Genomic DNA, 20768 nt, shown 5'->3' with positions numbered 1-20768 from the left:
TATCCAAACCTGACAAAAATTGTTGTAAAATGTTTTTTGTCCCATTAAAATGACAAAAAATTGATTCGAACGTATAATAAGTTTAAGACATGCATTTAAAAATTAATCAACTGTCTCTGCATAAAATTATTTAAAACTTTAAAAAAAAAAAATAATGAAATACATGCATATTGATAAAGAAAAAAACCCCTGGTATACAGAGTTTTTCCTAAAGTTTCTATACATCCAACATATATGTACTGGTACATGTACATGTAGGATCTGTATCATGCATCGTTACAAACAGTAATTTTAGTTCAATGCACATTCTTTAAGAATTTTTAATCATGTACATAACTCCTCATCTTATTTCAAAGTATGATAAAAGTGCCTCATAACAGCTGGAAACTACATATACTTAAACATTTTATAAGTATACATGTACATGTAAATATTCTAACACTTTTCGTTGCATCAGGAGTGAAAGTCATAATTATATCGTGGGTGTCCCCTATAATTGAGTCTCCTTCCATTAATTAAACACTGCATAACCCACTCTGAGGCCACCAGGGGTATTCCGGATTTCCTGCTGCGATGTAACACAGTTTTGGGACAGGTGAGATCAGTAACAATAACATCAAGTCGAGTATCTACAACATGGACAAAAGGGAGTTATACTCTATATACAACGTACATCAGTACAAACTGGTAACTACTGTAAATTCCTAATAAAACGCGAGGAATTGATACCCGCATAAATTCGCGAGAAGCAATCCTCGATGACTTTGAAACCTTGCCATTACTTCCTGAAAGTTGAGAACTACAAGAAATATGGATAAATGTTCAATGTTCGCGATTTTATATTCTCGCGATTTGATACAAAACAGCGGGATCGTGGAATTAAGTACTCCTTAATATAAGTAATTTACAGTATCTGGTTAATATAAGAGCTACTGGTAAATATATCTGAGAGAGAAAAAAAACCATGTACCGGTAACTACAGGTGACACTTCATGGTTCAAACTTTAATCATTATAACATGTCAAAGTTATTGATCTCTCGAAGTAAAAGGCAGGGTTCCTATCTTTTTCTCTATATGACTTAACAAATTTATGATTGATCTCTGTATATACACTGTACATAAACATGTATCTGTGGAAATGAGCATGTGACAATATAAATATCTAGTGGTATTTTTAGCTATTAATCTATTCTAAAGATTTCTCACCAGAATTTACGGTTGGGAGTTTGTGTAGAACCTGACATCCCGCGAGCTTCAGGATGAAGGACCACTCCTCCTGGAATTTTTTGTGAGATGAGGAGACAAACACAGAGAGGCCTAGTAGATCTCCCTTTCTGTTCGACCTAAAGCACAAGAATTACAGTTAAACATCATAACAATCTCTTCAAAACAGACCAAATATCAGTCTGATCAATAATTGGTGTACGTGTATTTATATTCATCATCAGGAAGTAAATATAACTTACTAGAATGAGATTAAACCCATGAATTTCTAGTCAAGAGATTAAACCAATCTAACCATAACTGGTACACACGTTACAAATTCATTTTCACAACTGTATATAGGGGTTATTTTTGCCCCATGCTATTGTCGCCCTTCTTCACTTCCACACAGTTTTGCCCCGTCTTGAATTTGACCAGACAAAAGACAAAGATATTTAGACTTCGGATTTTGCTAAGTCTTAAATTTTCTTGCTGACAAGGGCGAAAGGGATGAAAATAAAATGGGGGTGAATATTTTCCTCCATAACTGTATATATTATGTTATATTTTCTCTAATTTCATAAGACTCTGTTCATGTATCTTAAAGCTGACATGAATTCATAAATATGCATTATTTCCCTTTTATCTCTGACAACCGCCAGTTGTTTAGTTGTCGATTAGTTGTCGATTTCTATTGTTACACCCCCTATATAAGGCCGAGAGAACTTTTCATGCTTCACCACATTCAGCATTTTGCATTTGGACAGAAAGATTTGTAGAAACGCGTTTGAACAAAAATAAATGACAACCACTGCTCTAGTAAGGAATATCTGATGAAAGACAAAACACCCAGGCACTCATATATTTCCCAAATCCTCAATCATTGTAGAACATTTTTTCTGTGTAACATGTGCACATGCCCAAACCTCACACTGTAGCAGGCCGTGTAGTGGCTGCATGGATTTTAGAAAATGGAGTGTTAGTAGAAACTGATAAAAGCGATGTTACGTTGTTGACACCTTCTTGGATTGACTATCACCTATCTACTGTGTTGGTTGTGGTGTGGCCAGGGTTTACAATAAGATGTTGATGTTACGCACTCTGTATGAACGACACGTTTGATGTTCAAGAGAAGTAAGGCAGCACTATCTGTGCAAGATAATGCAAGATACTTGGAAAATCTTTTAAAGAATAAAGCTTATTTAAACTTTTATAGATTGTTGTTTTCATTATTCTATTTTACAAACATTTTACTACAATATCTAGTTCATGCATTTAGAAGTCCATGCAATCCTTAGATCGGAATGCAAACTGCACATAACTTTCTCGGTCGTTATCTATACCCAAGTGGCAGTTGTGGAGCAATCGAAACTAATGTGGCGACAAAATGCTTAAATTTATGAATTCATGTCACTGATTAAGGTTTGAAAAGAGAATTATTTTCCAGGCTAATTTTGATACCCACCATTCCATTTTCTTTCTCTTTTCAAGGCTGACCCCAGCTTGTAATTTGTATGCTTTATAATCCAATAACACTCCCTATAAAAGTAGACAATGAAGCAGTTAACCAAATTACACATAAATAGAACCATTTTAACAAGAACTTGGACTTTGGGTTGTTGTGTCAATAGCAAAGCACATGTAACGTCAGCCATGGCTCTTTGAAATCTGCAAGATTTATCTGGCTTTTGAGCTAAGACTAGGCAATCTGTGTATATTTCGCTTGAAACCGTATCATTTTAAACTTGTTTTGACACAAGGAATAGATAGCTATGCCCTGCTGAAAATCCAAGGTCTTGTTAAAATGGTTCTATGTACTTCTGGACACACTTAACACTGCCACTTGATAGAAATCCACCTCTTTTTCCCCATTGTACTGCTTGATGAATTAACATTCATATTTTTCATGTAATTTTTTTCATTGTATCACTTGATAGAAGTTGATCTCTTTAACATTGCTTTGATTGATGAGACAACATTCTGACTACAAACCTCATTGGAGGAGTCCCTTATCCAGAGATGCGATATACATGGAATTGCCGCTGCCAAACACTGAAAGTATTTTATGGTCCTCTGGTAGGAATTGGATATCAAAAAGCACTGCTTGGCATTTGCAATCTGTCAAGGAGATTACTGATTTAGTTGCTGAGCACTGCACTGTATACCATTACACTGAATTAATAACAATAATAAAACCTACAGAAACAAGACTATTAAATGTACATGTACGATTTTTTTTAATCAGACAACCCTAAAAGGGAGACAATTTGATTAAAATATCAGTCAAGAGAGAAGGATAAAGCAACTTTTCCCCACATACATGTAACACTTCTGAACAACTTGAAATTTTACAACAACAGATGTACATACAGCAGCCTCGTCAAACTTGTCCAAGACAACACCCCCTCCAGCTTGGATCTTTGTTATGATGTCTTGTTTGTCAAAGGGAACTTCATCATCATCAGCTTTTGTTAATTAAGACAAAATTCTGAATTTGGGTGTCAGTTATATAAAATTACATTGTACATGTATATAGTCTTTGTGTTCATTCATATCATGTCAATTGTGGAGATTATCTAAGCTCACGTCAAATATTCACTGACAAAGGCAACACATGTAATTTGACAAAATACATTGTATATCAAATAAAAATTCCTACGTTCAACAGAGCTGTCATCAGATGTCAGATCTGGGTTCTTCAGGATGGTCTTCTCCTCCTCTTTCAAGTCTTTAGACTTCTCTACATAGGTCAGTAGGAAGACTAGGCCAGAAAAGGGTGTGGCATTGAATGGCTGCTTCTCCTTACCAAACAAACCTGGCAAACAAGTCAAAACACAGTTGTTTTTTGATAATACAATGTATTAACCTTTATTCTGAAAAATGTAGTAAACCAACAACTTTCAGTTATTAACAAATAGTTTGTTATTCTTATATTCTTATGTTGTATTATACCATGTCGTGCTTTCCTTGGGGATCTCCTCGGCTCAATCGGGGATACCGCTACATCAGGATAGATAGGGGTCGACTCGGGATCTGAAGAGTACATATGTGTATATATTTACGTTAGTCAGATTAAATATACATGTTTCTTTAGCATGAATGCCATGCCAGCAGTCAAGTTGAATATAGCTTCCCATAGAAACATTAATTTATCCCAAAACGACAAATGGGTGGAAGGGGGCAACTTTTTGTTGGACTTTCAACAATTTTAACCAATTCAAAAATATTAACATTTTCATTCCAGTATGCAAGTAAATGTACAATGTACCTGCAAACTAAACAAGTGATTTATATATTTTTTTTAAATTACATGTATTTAATAAGAATTTTAGAGTTTACACCAAGGCATCTTACCAGCCACTCTACTAGCCCCCCTCCCTTTCTCTTTTCGAGTGGGAGTACTGGTGGCCTGCTGGGGTAGTGGGTGGATCCTTCTCTTCCCTCTTGTAGAGGACTGTGGGGCCTCCTCCCCCTCTACACAGCTTGCTCCCTTGGATGTAGAGGGTTTCTTAGGTGCCGTTTCATCACCATGTGTAGTTGTGTTGCCTGCCCTTCTTTTACCCTCCACAAGATTATCTGTTGAATAAATATTCATCATATCATATTTAAGCAAGAACAAAAAAAATGAGCTCAAGTATAATCTGAACAGAAAAAACTATAATAATTTGTGACAAACTTGAGACCAATGCATGTAACAGCAACTAGAACTGTCCTAATGGGACTAATACCCCCGCTAGGCTAATTTCAAATGGGACAAATAATTGAATTGAATAATAATTAAGGTTTGGAACATATACAAAAAAAAAAATTCTAGAATTGTAAAACAAAAAAAAAATAGTTAAAGAAAAATTAAAATCAAAATTGTCAGAATTTCACTGTAAATACATATCTATAACAGTAATACATTTACAAATGTATGTATTTGATGATATATTTTTTTAATTTAATTGATTTAAAGAAAAACCAACAAAATGACAATAACCCCTCCCTTTGCAGTGAATAGATATACCGGTAGCCAAGCAATGCTCTTCTGTTGATAAGACTTTCAATATCTTTCTAATAAGAGTCTTGACAGATGCAATTAGTTGTTTCAAATTTTCCTCACTTTCTCCTATGGCACAATTGAACTCCATATCAGAAAATTGATCCCTTAAACTCCCAAAACATTACCATAATTACCATACTTTGTAAAAATATGTAAAAAAGAAAATTTAATATTGCAAACAATTTTAAAATTGCCAAAACACTACAATCATATCAGTAATTTTGAATTTCATTTAAATTAATGCCCAATAGGGTCACTTCATCAAATTACTTGACAAATAAATTTAAACAACCTCTAAAAATAGTTTAACTTCTTTATTAATAATTATATTATTTATTTCCTTATAATGATAGACCTTTTGGTTTACATGAAACAGTTTTAAAATAGCCCCAAAACCATCACCCATTTTACAGATTATCAATTTCCCCTAAACACATGCTCCATCTGAACCATGGCTCAGATAATGGCTCCCTTGGGACAAATGAATTCAGCCACACTTGTCTTTGATGTTCTCATTAGCTCCTAAGAATTTATCATTGACAAACAAAAACTTTGCATTGTCAGTTGATAGAATACTGATAAAAAATAAATTTTTTTTATTAATTAAGACATAAAGACAAAAAACTCCATCTGGATGTATTTATATAAATATATTTTAGAGTGTTTTCTATTAATCAATTAATAAAATCTGTAAGGATTACATCCCTTACTTTTCAACATTAGTGTACAATATATAGAATAAGGAAAATGAAAACTGTCATAAAATCATTAAATCTTGTCTGATCTTAAAAAAAATTGCAGGTGCACATCTTCAGATGGTGTTCAACATATGTACAAATTTTCAAATTGTTCCATGCAGTAATAAAAAATTCTATATGGGGGACAAAGTTGCGTCTACAGACAGACGGACAGACGGACAGACGGACAGACGGACAGACGGACAGACGGACAGGGTGAAACCAATATACCCCCCTAAACTTCGTTTGCGGGGGTATAACAACCTCTAAAAATAGTTTAACTTCTTTATTAATAATTATATTATTTATTTCCTTATAATGATAGACCTTTTGGTTTACATGAAACAGTTTTAAAATAGCCCCAAAACCATCACCCATTTTACAGATTATCAATTTCCCCTAAACACATGCTCCATCTGAACCATGGCTCAGATAATGGCTCCCTTGGGACAAATGAATTCAGCCACACTTGTCTTTGATGTTCTCATTAGCTCCTAAGAATTTATCATTGACAAACAAAAACTTTGCATTGTCAGTTGATAGAATACTTTAAAAAAAATTATTTTTTTTTATTAATTAAGACATAAAGACAAAAAACTCCATCTGGATGTATTTATATAAATATATTTTAGAGTATTTTCTATTAATTAATTAATAAAATCTGTAAGGATTACCTCCCTTACTTTTCAACATTAGTGTACAATATATAGAATAAGGAAAATGAAAAATGTCATAAAATCATTAAATCTTGTCTGATCTTAAAAAAAATTGCAGGTGCACATCTTCAGATGGTGTTCAACATATGTACAAATTTTCAAACTGTTCCATGCAGTAATAAAAAATTCTATAGGGGGGACAAAGTTGCGTCTACAGACAGACGGACAGACGGACAGACGGACAGACAGACAGACGGACAGGGTGAAACCAATATACCCCCCCTAAACTTCGTTTGCGGGGGTATAATTATTACTCAAAACTAGACTGATGAAGTTTAATTAATATCTTGTCTAATCCTAATTCACACTATACCTGATAAACACAGTATAACAAATATGCGAAGTCATGATTAAAAATACATGTAAAACTAATTTTCAGTTATCATTCATGTATCACATATAATAGATCTGTTACACACACTTAAACCCTGAAAATAAATGGTTTAATAACCAACCTACCTAGACTGACATTGGCTGGGTTGGGCTCTATCAAGGGGACAGCCTTCTGGGGTGAGGTCGGGAGGTCAGTCAGCAACAGGTTGGCCTGCTCCTCACTCAAAATCACATCACTGTTGCTGAACCTACAGGTACATGTAAAGGTGTACATGCTATCAGTAAATGTGTTGAACAATTCATACATGAAGTACGAGTATTTTCTTAAAGTATGCAAATAACTTCCTTGTAATATTTTCAATAAAACCAATTCCTTTTAAAACTAGAGGTACTGTGAGCAAGCTCACAATTGATACCCCCCGCTAAGAAAAAAATCATAACGCGTGTATTTTTGCTATTATAGAAAATATTGGATGAATCTATTTCACTGTCCATTTTCTATAAATAACAACTGCTTTATTTTTAAAAACTGTTAATTTTTAGCTTCTAATATTTCCATTAATACAAGACATGACACAGACAGAATTTAGCTTTTTTGAAACAATAACCTTGAACTTTCTCAATTGACCTTGCGCCAAGGTCATGACACACCCTTTAATCATAAGCAATCTTTGTGTGAAGTAAGAACTTCCAATGTTTCCCCATAAGAAAGATATGGACCGGACACGAATTTTGCATTTTTTCTGCCAGTGACCTTGACCTTGCCCAAATGACCTTGGGTCAAGGTCATGACACACCCTTAGGTCACAAGCAATCTTTGTGTGAAGTAAGAACTTCCAATGTTTCCCCATAAGTAAGATATGGACCGGACCCGAATTTAGCACTTTTTCTGCCAGTGACCTTGACCTTGCCCGAATGACCTTAAGTCAAGGTCATGACACACCCTTAGGTCATAAGCAATCTTTGTGTGAAGTAAGAACTTCCAATGTTTCCCCATAAGAAAGATATGGACCGGACACGAATTTTGCACTTTTTCTGCCAGTGACCTTGACCTTGCCCGAATGACCTTGGGTCAAAGTCATGACACACCCTTAGGTCATAAGCAATCTTTGTGTGAAGTAAGAACTTCCAATGTTTCTCCATAAGAAAGATATGGACCGGACACGATTGCACAGACAGACGGACAGACAGACAGACAGACAGACAGACAGACGGACAGACGGACGGACGGACAAGGTGATTCCTATATACCCCCCCAAACTTTGTTTGCGGGGGGTATAATTACAAAAAGACATGTTAGTAAATAAGGCTTTGAGGTTGATAAGTTTGCAATGAGAGAAAATCCACACATAATCTTTTGTGCATCATTTAGCTGTGATAGCAAAAGATTTAGAGAGTATGCTCAATAGAAGTACAAGCAAGCCACTGCAAAATTGCAGGTTATTTTAATGGGTGAAAAATTTGTTGTTTAAAAGATTATGGTAAATAATAACCAATTCTCTACTTGGCAATTTGGTACCGACCACAAAAAGAATTATCTTTTTAAAAAAACCGGTACTATGTACTGTATATGAAACATATACTCCTAGTCAGAAGAGTACATTAGTAGTAAAGGTTGGAGAATAATGTTTTGTAGAAGTACACGTACATTAAGTGCAAACATTCAATATATCTTTGACATCTATAAAAATGTATGCATGTATAGCACATACATGTATCTAATCACATCAATGTATGTACATATACTATAGCAGGAGACTCACGTTCGTGTTTCACCAGAATCTTTCTCCACAGAATACTGGAAAACCCCTCCCTTTTTGACTTGGCCAACAATGAGCCCAGCGTCAAAGTATCCGTCCTGGGACTGGACCATCACCGGCTGACCCAGGGGCAGGCGCTCAATCAGCAAGGCCTCCGAGTGTCGGACATAGCGGGAATCTCCATCATCAAACTTAACTTGGTACCTGGTCAGTTAACATAAGGTCAAAGTACAGTCTTCAGGTATATGTTCATATATATTAAAACTGCATAACGAACACCACAGGTCGCTTACTATTCCATATCTATACAAATTATTCAGGTGTGTCCATAAATATATGAAATAACAACAAATTTTTCAACTATTGAAGAATAGTTACATTTTATTCATATACTTCTTGCTTTTACTTATATATATCAATAATAAACTAAATGTACAGTTTTTTCTATTTAAGATCTACATGTACCTGGATCCCTCAACTTTTTGTATAATTCCTGGATAGTAGTAGCCATCTTTCCATTTTGCCATCACACGAGAATCTGTAACATATTTTGTAAGTTAGTGTTTAAGTAAAATGCTGTTGCCTGTATGATTAAAGCTCTTTTATTGTACTTGATACATATATTGATACACGTATATATATATGCTTCTACAAGTATATGTGTCATGAATTAATGGACACATTAATATCAATTCTGTAGCAATACCAAAATCTGGTGGCCAAAGCAAGTGCATTGTCCACTGCACTACTTGGACACTTATTTATAATATTTTGAAACCTGAAAAATATAATTAACTCACCTTTCACTGGCCTTGATCTTAACAGTCCAACACCAATGCTCTCTGTGGTTGCCGTGATGTTTAACTCATCTTGGTAGGGAACTTCAGAACTACATAAAATTCATACCAAAAAATAGTATGCCAAAAAGCAAAAACACAAAATGCAAAACAGTACATATGTGTACATGCATGTTGGAGTGCATTCTGCTCACATTCCAAACCAAGAAATAAATGTGTAACTTTTGACATCTAGTCCTTGATAGAAACAGGTCAACTCTTTTTTGCTTTAGACCATGCAAATGAGACTTGACCTTATCTTATGTCATAGTAAATGATACAAAAGTAATGATCTAATGAAAGTTTTAATAGATTATGAGAAACAAGAAACCAGACCAAATCACAAGTATTTGTATGTCACATTTTCAGCATTTAAAGAGTACAAGTGTTCATTTAACTGTGTGAATGGACATTTCCATGCTTACATCTATAATGCATGTAAAGTAATTTTAGAAGCATCATTTCCTACCTAACTTCTTCACTGGAGACTTGCTTTTTTCTGCTATGAAGACTGTGCTCATGTCCAACTCCTACAAAGTACATGTAACAGGTAATAGAATTCTACAAATATACAATATACATGTACATACTGTAGATTCCTAATTAAACACAAGGAATTTATATCCGCGTAAAATCACGAAATGCACATCTCGCAAAGAACTAGGTACAGTTTCAGTCATATTTTGCCCTGTTTTAGAGTAATTTTTAAAAATATCACAAAAAATGGAAATGTAACATTTATCTTCACAATAATATTCATAAACTAAGAATATATAAATAGTTTACTGATAAGACTTTGACAGAGGTAATTGTGACGTCACAAACAGTGCATTTTCCCATAATTTTCATAAAACTGAGCAGAAGACACCAATTCCTCAGTAGTTTTTTGAATAGAAAACTATGTCCGCAGCTGTCGCCCACGATGAAACTCACATTATAACTTTATCATGTTATGACACATAAAATATATTAATTTTGTTGTGGGCGACGGCTGCGGACACATTTTCCTCTTCAAAAAACTATGAGAAAATGTGCCATTTTTCATCATTTTTGACTTAATCTTAGAAATTTGCCAAAATGTTAAAGTCATAATTATTTTTTGAATCAAGATAAAAGCGTATAACTTGGTATTTTATATACATACATGTTCAAGATAGCATATGTGTATTTTCATGAGATTTGAACCACTTTTGAATTTTAGGGCAAATATTAAAAGAAACTGTACCATCTTCTTTTAAAATATCTTTTTATTTTTTGGACATATGTTAACTACATGAAACTATGATAAAAGTTTGGCATTAGCGATTTTATGTTTTCATGATATAATGGAAAACGATTGAGTCGCGGAACTAAGAACTCGAGTAAAATAAGGAATCTACAGTATTATTAAAATACAGCCTACAGTGCAACCAAAAGACATATCAACACACAAATTAGAAATAAAACAACAGAAAGCATAACACAACACATTGTATGTACAGGTGTATATTGTTTCAGAATTTCAGGATGTAAAGCCCCTTATACCTGCACTAGTGGAAGGCACGTCAGTCAGGAAGGCTGATGTTGGAATTACCGCAAAACCTTTGGACACATTGGGAGTAATAGACTCTGATCTCACAGAGGCCGACACTGACACGGCTGCTGGTGTTGCACTACTACATCCCTGAACTGTAGCTCCCTCTACTGCTTCCACTACAGGGGAGAGAACTTCTGACACCTCTACAGAGCTAGAAAAAAACCCATTGTTTTTATATATAACTTACAAACTCATTGAGCCTTTCAGTGTCAGAAATTTCTCCAGTTAAAAACTTTCAATCAAAAGATACGCCATCAAGTCTCTGTGCACAAACCTGACTTCCAGACTTATTGAGCTAGGCTGTGTTAATGGTATCTCATGTTCACTCAAGGAAGGAACTACAAATAAAGTTTCAACAATGCTAAATTATCATACCACCTACCACAAAGCTTTCTCCCTTTAAATAACCCATGCATTTGTTACTTACCATTGGAAGAACCAGAGCGAGACAAACCAGAGCTAATGTCGCCTAGGTAACCAGACGCCAGTGAACTTCCTGTGCTGGAGGAGGAAAATGTGCCGGGTGACAGGGCTTCCATCTCCTGGTAGGTCTTGACCTTCACTGTCACAGGTTCCTTAGCAACCTACAAGTAACAAGAGATGTTTGTGAAACACTTATGCCCCCCTCCATGGAACCATCCATGAATAAAATGAATGGACACTGCAAATAATTGAAACTTTTCTAAGTCAAAGGGGCATAACTCTGTTGAAAATTGCTCTATTGTTTAATACCAAAATCAACCTTGAGTCCATGACAAAGATATTATTATGATAAATCTGTATATCAAATTTCATTTCAATATGTGTAACCACTGCGATGAAAATGAACGGAAACAATTGGTGGACCGACTGATCGACTGACAGACAGACAGCAGCATAGTAATATTCCCTCCCTTCTTCGATGGAGGGCATCATGACACAGATTACATAAAGCAGGAAAGACCTAAACAATTTTCAAATATATAAGAATATCAAAGGACAAAGGACTTTGCTAACTGCTATATCAAAATACCTCTTTCTCTGATCTGGAAACAACCTTTCCTTGTCGTATCATTTCAGTGATTTCAGTCCGGACTTCAAACTGCTTGACCTTAATTATAACTGTCTTCCTTTCTACATCTTCTGTAGTACTCAGCTGCTGATTCAATAAAGTTGAAATAATCACCTTTATAATTCACACAATAGTGAGTCATTTGGCAAGGTCATTGTCTTATCATTTTTAAAGCATACACTGGTTGTCAGATTATATTGATTTTCAAAAAAAAACTTTATGAATCATACATGAAAGTAACAACTGTTGATGCCTATTTCATAATATAGAATTGTGGATTTTATAATCATGCTTTTATTTTTTGGATAGATGAAAACTAATTGTAGTTATAATAAAAATTTGGCGATAAGGATTTTATATTCTCTAAATGCTCGCATAAAATAAGGAATCTATAATATGTATCGATATTCAAAGAGAAAATACATGTGAGTAATTAAGGGGTACCAAGAAGCCAGTGGATATCAAAACATCAATGCCTTTTTCGCACATAAACATGAACAATATACAAAGAAATTTCACGACTGAATCAGTCATTACCTGTTCCAGACTTGGTGACCTGTCTAGCTCAGTCCTCACTGGAATCTTAAACCTTGGCTCCGTTTTACTGGCCCTGACCTTTGAAGGTCGGTTAGTGGGCGTCTCTGAAGTGGACATCCGTGGCTGGCGGGATAACACCGACTCTAGGGAGGAGGCCCGAGCAAGGGGTGGGGACAGGATAATGGTGGACCTCTGTGCTAGGAGTCCCTGTCCTAACACATTGATATGAGCGCTCTCTTCGCTGCTGGTTGACGAGGTGGTGGTGACAACAACTGTTGGTGCCGCGGTCAGAGAGGGGGTCCTTGGCTGGGTGTCTCTGGGGGAGGCACATTTCTTAATGCGACTTCCTGTCCGCAGTTTTGTTAGACATTTCCTTTTCTTTCCTGATACAGGAGTCTGAACAATGGGAGTACTTTTTTTTGTCCGTCTCTTTGGAACATCTTTAACCTATCAATCAAAATGTAGCAAAAAAATACAGAAGAGAGTCTTCTGAAAAATTTAAAGGATGTTTATTTCAAGAGCAACAGGTGCAGAAATTAACAAAAGCAAACTACCATAGAAGTATCAGGTTCTAAGTCAGGAAGAGGGTTAACAGTTACTTGCTCTTGACTCCACACTGGAATGGCAATCAATGGTCTAGAGCCCTGTCCAGCTAATGCTGTTTCCTGGTCATTGATGTTGGATATACTGTGTTCATCCTCTATGCTAGCTTGATAACCCCCTTCAGTGGATATTGATGTCTTTTTCTGTAATGACACTTTGGACTGGCTCCCCTCACTAGAGATGGATGGAATCTTCCTTATGGGAGTTCCTCTTGTTGAGCCCTTCTCAGAATTCTGTAAAGATTGTTCCATTGTTGTAGTCTTAGGTGTGCCAGGATGTCGAGATGGAGAATTTTTTTTTTGGCTAGCATCTTCATCTGAGCTCCCCAGTTGACTAGATCTTGATTTTTTTTGTCTCTTATGTACATGTATTGTTACCTCGTCATCACTGAAACAAAAACATGCACAAAGCAAATAGAGAACAAACAAAAAGCTTGAAAATCTATTCTTTCTTACATCTTAAAAATATCATATCAGTATACCATACCTGTCATTTCAAAAGCCAAAAATAAATTTGAACCCAAGTTACATTTTGACTCACCTGTCCTCTTGAATGACTCTTTTTCTGGGGGAGGCAATTTCAGACATGGTCCTCTTGAACACATTCTGTTGCGTATCCTCCATCTCTTTCATTGCTATGTTTTCTATGTGAGGTGGCTGTAGCAAGAAACATCTAGTTGAGACTTGAGACTCCACAAGTGGTGGCGTATTTTCTAAGCCTTGGCTACAATACAAGTATTCCACTTAAGATTGAAATGAATATGTATGTGTTAAAATTTCACATCATATCAAAATATGTGAAAACTGCACAAGAAATTAATAAACATTCTAAAATGCATGAAAATCCAACAAGAATTTAATGTACATTCATACTTGTCTTTTGCTGCTTGATGACTTGGTCCCGGTTCACTAAGCACAGTGTCCCCTCCTTCCTGGCCATTGTTTCCCTCCTGTCTTCCAGACCTAGTAGGGCTTCCGGAGACTTTGGTTCTACCTGACTTCTTTCCTGGGGTGCCCTGACTGACTTTTACAACACTGGACTGGCTGTCCACTTCAGGTTTTGAGGATTTGCCTGAGGAGACTTTTGGGTGCAACAATTCACCATCTTTGGGCAATGACAAAGCAAACATTTCTGGAAAATAAGAGTCCAAACCTTAGACAGAGAAGAATTAAGATGAATCAATGTCCTAATACGCTACTCCATACAACATAGGGTTGATATTTTACCTGATTCAGAAGCCATTACTAATCCTGGTCCCTTGCCTCTAGCCTCCACTGCCTCACCCCTCAGTCTATCTACATCAACCTCCTGGTTTCTATCCGGTCTAGCTGGCTGAGACATGATCTTGTCTGTCTTCTTGTCATGTCTAAGCACCTGTCTCTCTGAATAAATAAAACAAATAAAATGCATACATATTCAATGAACTTCAGTTTATTTTTTAATCAATGGGAACAATTTAATGAAGTTTCGGTAAATATCACACAATATGTTAACTGTACCTGTGACCAGGTCCTGACTCCTGACCATAGGTACCCTCCTCCTGATTGGCTGGGTGACTACAGTCTCTGTGTCTGTGCCCTTGCTGGATTTATCACTCTGTGACGGCGTCAGTCTCAGGGACAACTCCTGGGACTCAGGCACTGGGTCAATCTCTACACAGTCGATAAATTATGTGGTATAATATTCATGTACAATTAAGAGAAGTACTGTAGGAAACACAACAACAAAATCCATGAAACAACTGCTGAGCTAAGCAACAATGTATATCTTTGGCTCAGGTTTTAAACATATCAAAAATACAATATAAAGTCAAAATATTTATTTATATAAAATATAGTTTCATTTAATTTAATTCCATTGTATTAAACCCACAGCCAGTCTGGCATTGGATTTATACTGACCTTAGGACGTCCCATAACGTTTTGGCTTAATTATACTTTTATAAAGGAAATCTAAACAATTGATGCAATGTCTGTGCATCATAAGCAACAGAAACATACATGAATGTTCATAATATAATTTTAAAAAAATTTAGTTTCTCATTGGTGGAAAATCTGTGATCAACATTTCCATTACAAATCCAAAGACACATTATTTTTAACATCAAAGATTGTTTTTTACCTCTAAAATAAGCTTAAGTGTTCCTATACAATTCCTAATGAAGAAAATAATTGAGGAATTTATGTTCATTTCCTTGAACTTTTTAAAAAAATCTACTGTTCATACTATGTAGTTTACACATTTACCTGTGCCATCTGAGCTTTTGATAGAAATGACATCCATAAAACTTGTCCCTACAACCTCCACTGAGTCTGCTGTATCTTCCTATAAATAAAAGGTATCTTCAGACAGAGCCATCATATCAAGAATTTCTGTCAAGCAAAATTTTTTCATTGAAATATAAACTAAAGCAACCTATTTTCTAATATTGGACATATCATTTAATGCTTAAATTTCAAATTTTATGTCCCGATCACTCATTATGAACAATCTCTGATCTCAGTTCAATTGTGAAACAAAAAACAGGAAGTTTACAGTCTCTATCTAAATAAGAATTTCTTCATCAAAAAGAAAGAAATCATTATTAAAGTCAGCTCAACTACATAAAGTTTCTCACCACACAAAAGTGCAGATGTGTTAAGATCAATGGAACTTAAATGAAGATAAGCTTTAGTCTGAGTAGTGGGTCACTAAAAAGAATCTACCTGGCGCCTTGACAATGATGATTTTTGGGTTTCGGAGTAATGTAGGTGTAATGATTGCTGGTCATCTGAGCTTTCTACCAAGGTTCTCTCTTTTTGAGGATTATACTGTACAGACTAGGATAACAAAATAACAAGATACTGTGAGAAATATCAGTCACATTTCAATGGTATCAATCAAAATATTTACAAACAGTTAAAACATTTCTTTCTTCAACACACTATACATCAAAACTTAAAAGATAATCATAAGAACTGAAAAAATGGAAATATGTTGCAATACACAGACAGAAAAACAAACAGAAAGTGAAACCAATGGTCAAGGATCCAGAATATCATCTCTCCTAACCATCATTGTGGCAACCAGCACATATCATAATGTTGATAAACAGCAATGCTTGCAATTATAAGACTGCACAATGTACATTTCTATAACTCAGACTGAGTCTGTACAGGAGACTGTACCTCAGACTGAATCTGTACAGGACTGTACCTCAGAATTATTCTGTACAGGACTTTACATCAGACCGAGTCTGTACAGGACTGTACTTCAGACTGAGTTTGTACAATACTGTACCTCAGAGTCTACAGAATTATACCTCAGACGAGTCTGTAAAGGACTGTACCTCAGAAAAAGTCTGTAAAGGACTGTACCTCAGACTGAGTATGTGCAGTTCTGTACCTCAGACTGAGTCTGTACAGGACTGTATGTACAGTTCTGTTCCTCAGACTGAGTCTGCACAGGATTGTACCTCAGGCTGAGTCTGCACAGGACTGTACCTCAGACTGTGTCCTGTTTTCTCCCAGGTCCTTTTTGTCTCCAGTAGAACTCAGGCTCTTGCATTGGGATGACTCAGGCTCATCTGACTTCCTTGATTTCTACAAAAGCAATGGTTGGAGTCATTAATCATGTAATCATTAATCATGTTATTAACCCATACAAGCAAGAGTTTTGATGGAGGCTCCTTTAACAATGAAACGGAAATTTCATTTTGGTAGGTGTGTTCCAGCACATGAACCTTACATGCAGTATCACTGCAGAATGCTGATCAATAAATAATTGTTTATACCTTGACTACTGTGGCTTCATCTGCAAGTGTGGAGTCATCTTTTGGATTATAATGTGTAGGGTCATCAGTTTTTCCATCTTCTGTGATAAATTATACAATTTAATCCAAGAAACGCACAAATAATAAATTAATATGAATTTATATCAAATTTTACAACTGGTAACTAAAAATCCGATGACAAAATATTACTTTTATCCGCAAACTATTTGTCTTATGAAGTATTTATTTGTGCTCTGCATTTTTTAAAAACAACCTTGGAATGATCCATCTGTTGGAGAGCTTGGTATGATTTTAGGGAGTCCCTCAAATTCTTCTGGAGTGGAGGGTAGGGGGTCTTCTGACTCTGTAGTTTCTGGGACCAGCATGGCCTGATTAGACAAATGTAGGGATCCAACAAACCCTGCTGATGTACACACTGCTACTTCTTCATCTGTGAACATAATTAACTTGTTTAATGTTTAAGGATAGAAATTGGGGTGGATTAACACACTGTTGAATTACAAAGTGAATAAAGGAGATAAAACAATCATTTTTCCTTAGAAGTTTACCATCATTTTCAAACATATCCTGAGGAGATAAGGATCTAAAATCGGCTGTCAATGGCGACCTATAACAAAAGAAGCATCAATGTAGTAGAATTATATGCTGTACTTGACATTAAACATTGATCAGTTAGTATTTGATTCTTTAAAGTGCCTAATATTAATATTTACATCTCACAAAATATCATATCAGTACCTTTATTTACTGCTTCAATTTAGATGAACATGATAAACTTGTCAACATTTTTACCATTACTCTTACCTTCCAGTGGTTTTTGGTGTTTGTTTTTCCTCTGGTTCTGGTGTGCTGTGGTCACTTTTGCCTGTTTTTTCAATCACAGTGACCTCAGTTTCCATCTCTGACTCGCTTAACTCTGTCTCAGTGGCTAGGATCTGTGCAGCTTCTAATACCATTTCATATGAAGTAATTATCATATACATGTAATTCAAATCATATCAGAATTATATGATAGGAAATATATAATTCTTATATAAATCAATTTTCATATCATTCTTATGGGATTTCGATATGATTCTTATTTTGCGGTATCAAAATATTATATGACACCGGGTAATATTGAGCAGTTAAATACAAATGTGTTGAAACATGCCTGATTACATTCTTATTACATGGAACTAATAGAACAAAGATGTTTAATACAACATCATTAATGTTATAAAATTCAATATCCAATCATTCAGCTCTATCAAAGAAAAAAGATTGAGTACATTCTTGTATGTTGTGTAATCCTAATCTTCAAAGGCATATATATAATAAGCTACGTGTATCCATACATGGTATCCTTATGATGACAATAATCATGTAAAAACAGGCTTTAGATCTCAGTTTTAAGGTAACTATACAATACACATGGTAAAAGAGAGTTCAGTAATTGTTCTATCTGTTTGAAGCATCAAAACTGGGTAAAATCATCGACAATTCAGATTAGAAATTGAATTCTCTTAAGAAATATTTTCCCTATTAAAACTTTAATTAACTTAAGAAGACTTACAGAAAACTTTTAAATAATTTACTTGAATTCCATTCCCCAAATTTACTCAACTAATGTACCCTATTCCTCCATTCTAAGCCTGTTTCTTACTCCTACTTCTGTTCAGCATTAATTCTTTACCTGCTGGCTTTTGCTCGTCTCCAGAGGTGTCCATAACAGATGCCAGGCAATTCACCAAAGATTTCTTTTCTTTCTCCTGAAATGTTAATTCAACTCCAGTTATATGCAACATTTCAACATAATTTCAGATAAAATTTAATTACCGTTAAATTTATTTATTGATGATCAAAACTGTTTTGAAATCTAATCTACCAGGTTATGTTATTGCCGGCAAATACCAAAGACCTAGAATTAAATGTATCCCCCTCATTGGTACATATCATTAACAGACAGGACAGTTACCCTTTAAATAATTTATTTCCTAGGAAGAATTGTTTTGTAACCCCACATTGTACATGTTGTACATTGAATATTCCTTAGCCATACAACCTAAATTTTTTTGGCAAATAGATGCACAGCTAATATGCAACTATTGAAACAATCTGACATTTTAATCATGAAAACTGCATTAAAATATGTTTATGCATTTATGAAGCAATATATAAAGCAATGCGGGTCATTAATGCACCCCCTTCATTTGCTGCATGCATGTTTAAATTTTATATGTTACAGCTAGACTTTGTACATCAATTTAAAAGAAATATAACTTCAATAATAAGGAAAACTGTTGTCTTTAACTGCAATCTAATCAAAATTAGACCAGTAAAACCACTTCTCTTTGATACACTGTACAACTTTTAATTAGCTAATGAAATCATTGCTGCCAAAATTTTGTCTGGTAACTTGGATATGTGTTCCTTTTTCACTTATGAACCTAAATGCTTGAGGGGTCTCATGTGATAAATAAATTCATTACAAATTGCATGCATCTTTGCTACCTGAAAAATTAGTGTATTTGTTGTTAGCTTAACGGACAGAAGGATAGCCGATCAGACAAATGATATGCACATTTTCATTAACTTGGCATAAAAAAGACAACTAAGCATCAGAGTTGTAAGAGATAAAGCTATCAAACTATTTTAATAGCTTGAATTGGCCAACATTCTCTTGAAAGATCGCTCTGAAGTGACCTCAAACGAGGTCTTGTTCCATCTTGTGTAGGCCTAAAATATCATAGAGGAGCTATTGCTGATTATAGAAGTCTAATTTTAATTACAGGTACAATCAATACTAAATCAATGTAGATACATATATATTGTTACTAACCTCATTTAAAACACAACCTAAACTATTATTTAGTAAAAAATTCTAAACATATCATTGTAACTCTAAATGTAATACTTTTCGTTCTTCTCCTTGCTGCAGAGCCGGCCATATCTGCATGATGTCAGCATCTTCAGTGTTTCTGGGCTGTGACTCAGACTGTGAGGTTAGCACCATAAACCCAACACTGTCCGGCTGTGTCTCAAAGTTATACTCCACACTTGCTGAATCCGAGTCGTCTGCCTCCATTCTTCATCACATCGTCTAACTTTATATGAACATATCACAGGACAAATTTACGTTAGGCCTTCCAAAAATAGGCGAATCGTCAGTCTTACTTTCACTCCCGTTGATTACGAACTTCCACCCTTTCAGTTCTCATGGCAGGGTAAAATTTTAGTAAACTGCCAAAAACATGCAAAACCGAATTGGTATAACATTTCTAGCATAAAACAGAATAAATCTCGCACAAAATATCATGTGCAATAGGCTGGGGGAGGGGGGGGGTGACATTTGATTTGCCTCTTCGGATTGTATCAGAATGAAAGTACCTTGTTTATCTAGTCAGTATAAAAAATAAAACTGGATCACAGCATTGTTAACCTTGATTAATGCAATAAATTCACGGTAGTTTTCAGTCAATTTAGAGGAATTTCAGGTTGTCGGTGTTGACAGTTGTTCCCGCGCATTAATACAGCCTCAAAGCAACAACAATTTTTATATTTGTTGTATATTTTACGCTTTTATTCTTTCGTTTATCAAGAATATAGCGTGATTGAA

General features: G+C 35.2%; 1 protein-coding gene across 3 annotated transcripts; it reads right to left on the bottom strand.

Moving 5' to 3' along the window:
* Nucleotides 1-211: 211 nt before the first annotated feature.
* Nucleotides 212-20683, bottom strand: LOC128178043 (TP53-binding protein 1-like). 3 transcript variants are annotated; one of them, XM_052845032.1, is made up of 32 exons: nt 20067-20683; nt 18846-18921; nt 17975-18116; nt 17719-17777; nt 17424-17600; nt 17171-17250; nt 16881-16979; nt 16104-16217; nt 15645-15723; nt 14898-15050; nt 14625-14780; nt 14271-14529; nt 13939-14121; nt 13350-13785; nt 12796-13242; nt 12220-12345; nt 11635-11791; nt 11482-11545; nt 11156-11358; nt 10101-10161; nt 9596-9684; nt 9261-9333; nt 8799-8999; nt 7162-7283; nt 4559-4780; nt 4157-4237; nt 3864-4019; nt 3575-3672; nt 3197-3322; nt 2670-2743; nt 1208-1344; nt 212-629 (listed from the first exon to the last, which is right to left on the bottom strand). In XM_052845032.1, exons 1-32 carry the CDS (start codon nt 20235-20237, stop codon nt 454-456), a joined length of 4797 nt encoding a protein of 1598 aa, XP_052700992.1. In that variant the 5' UTR covers nt 20238-20683; the 3' UTR covers nt 212-453. The 3 variants fall into 3 exon arrangements, with proteins under 3 accessions (XP_052700992.1, XP_052700993.1, XP_052700995.1); XM_052845033.1 differs by having other exon boundaries at nt 12220-12342; XM_052845035.1 differs by having other exon boundaries at nt 17171-17247.
* Between the last annotated feature and the right edge of the window lie 85 nt (nt 20684-20768).

Source organism: Crassostrea angulata, chromosome 3, assembly GCF_025612915.1.
Source record: "Crassostrea angulata isolate pt1a10 chromosome 3, ASM2561291v2, whole genome shotgun sequence".
Lineage (NCBI taxonomy): Eukaryota > Metazoa > Mollusca > Bivalvia > Ostreida > Ostreidae > Magallana > Magallana angulata.
Note: the sequence above shows the minus strand (reverse complement) of the source record. Positions and strands in the feature narration are given on the sequence as shown.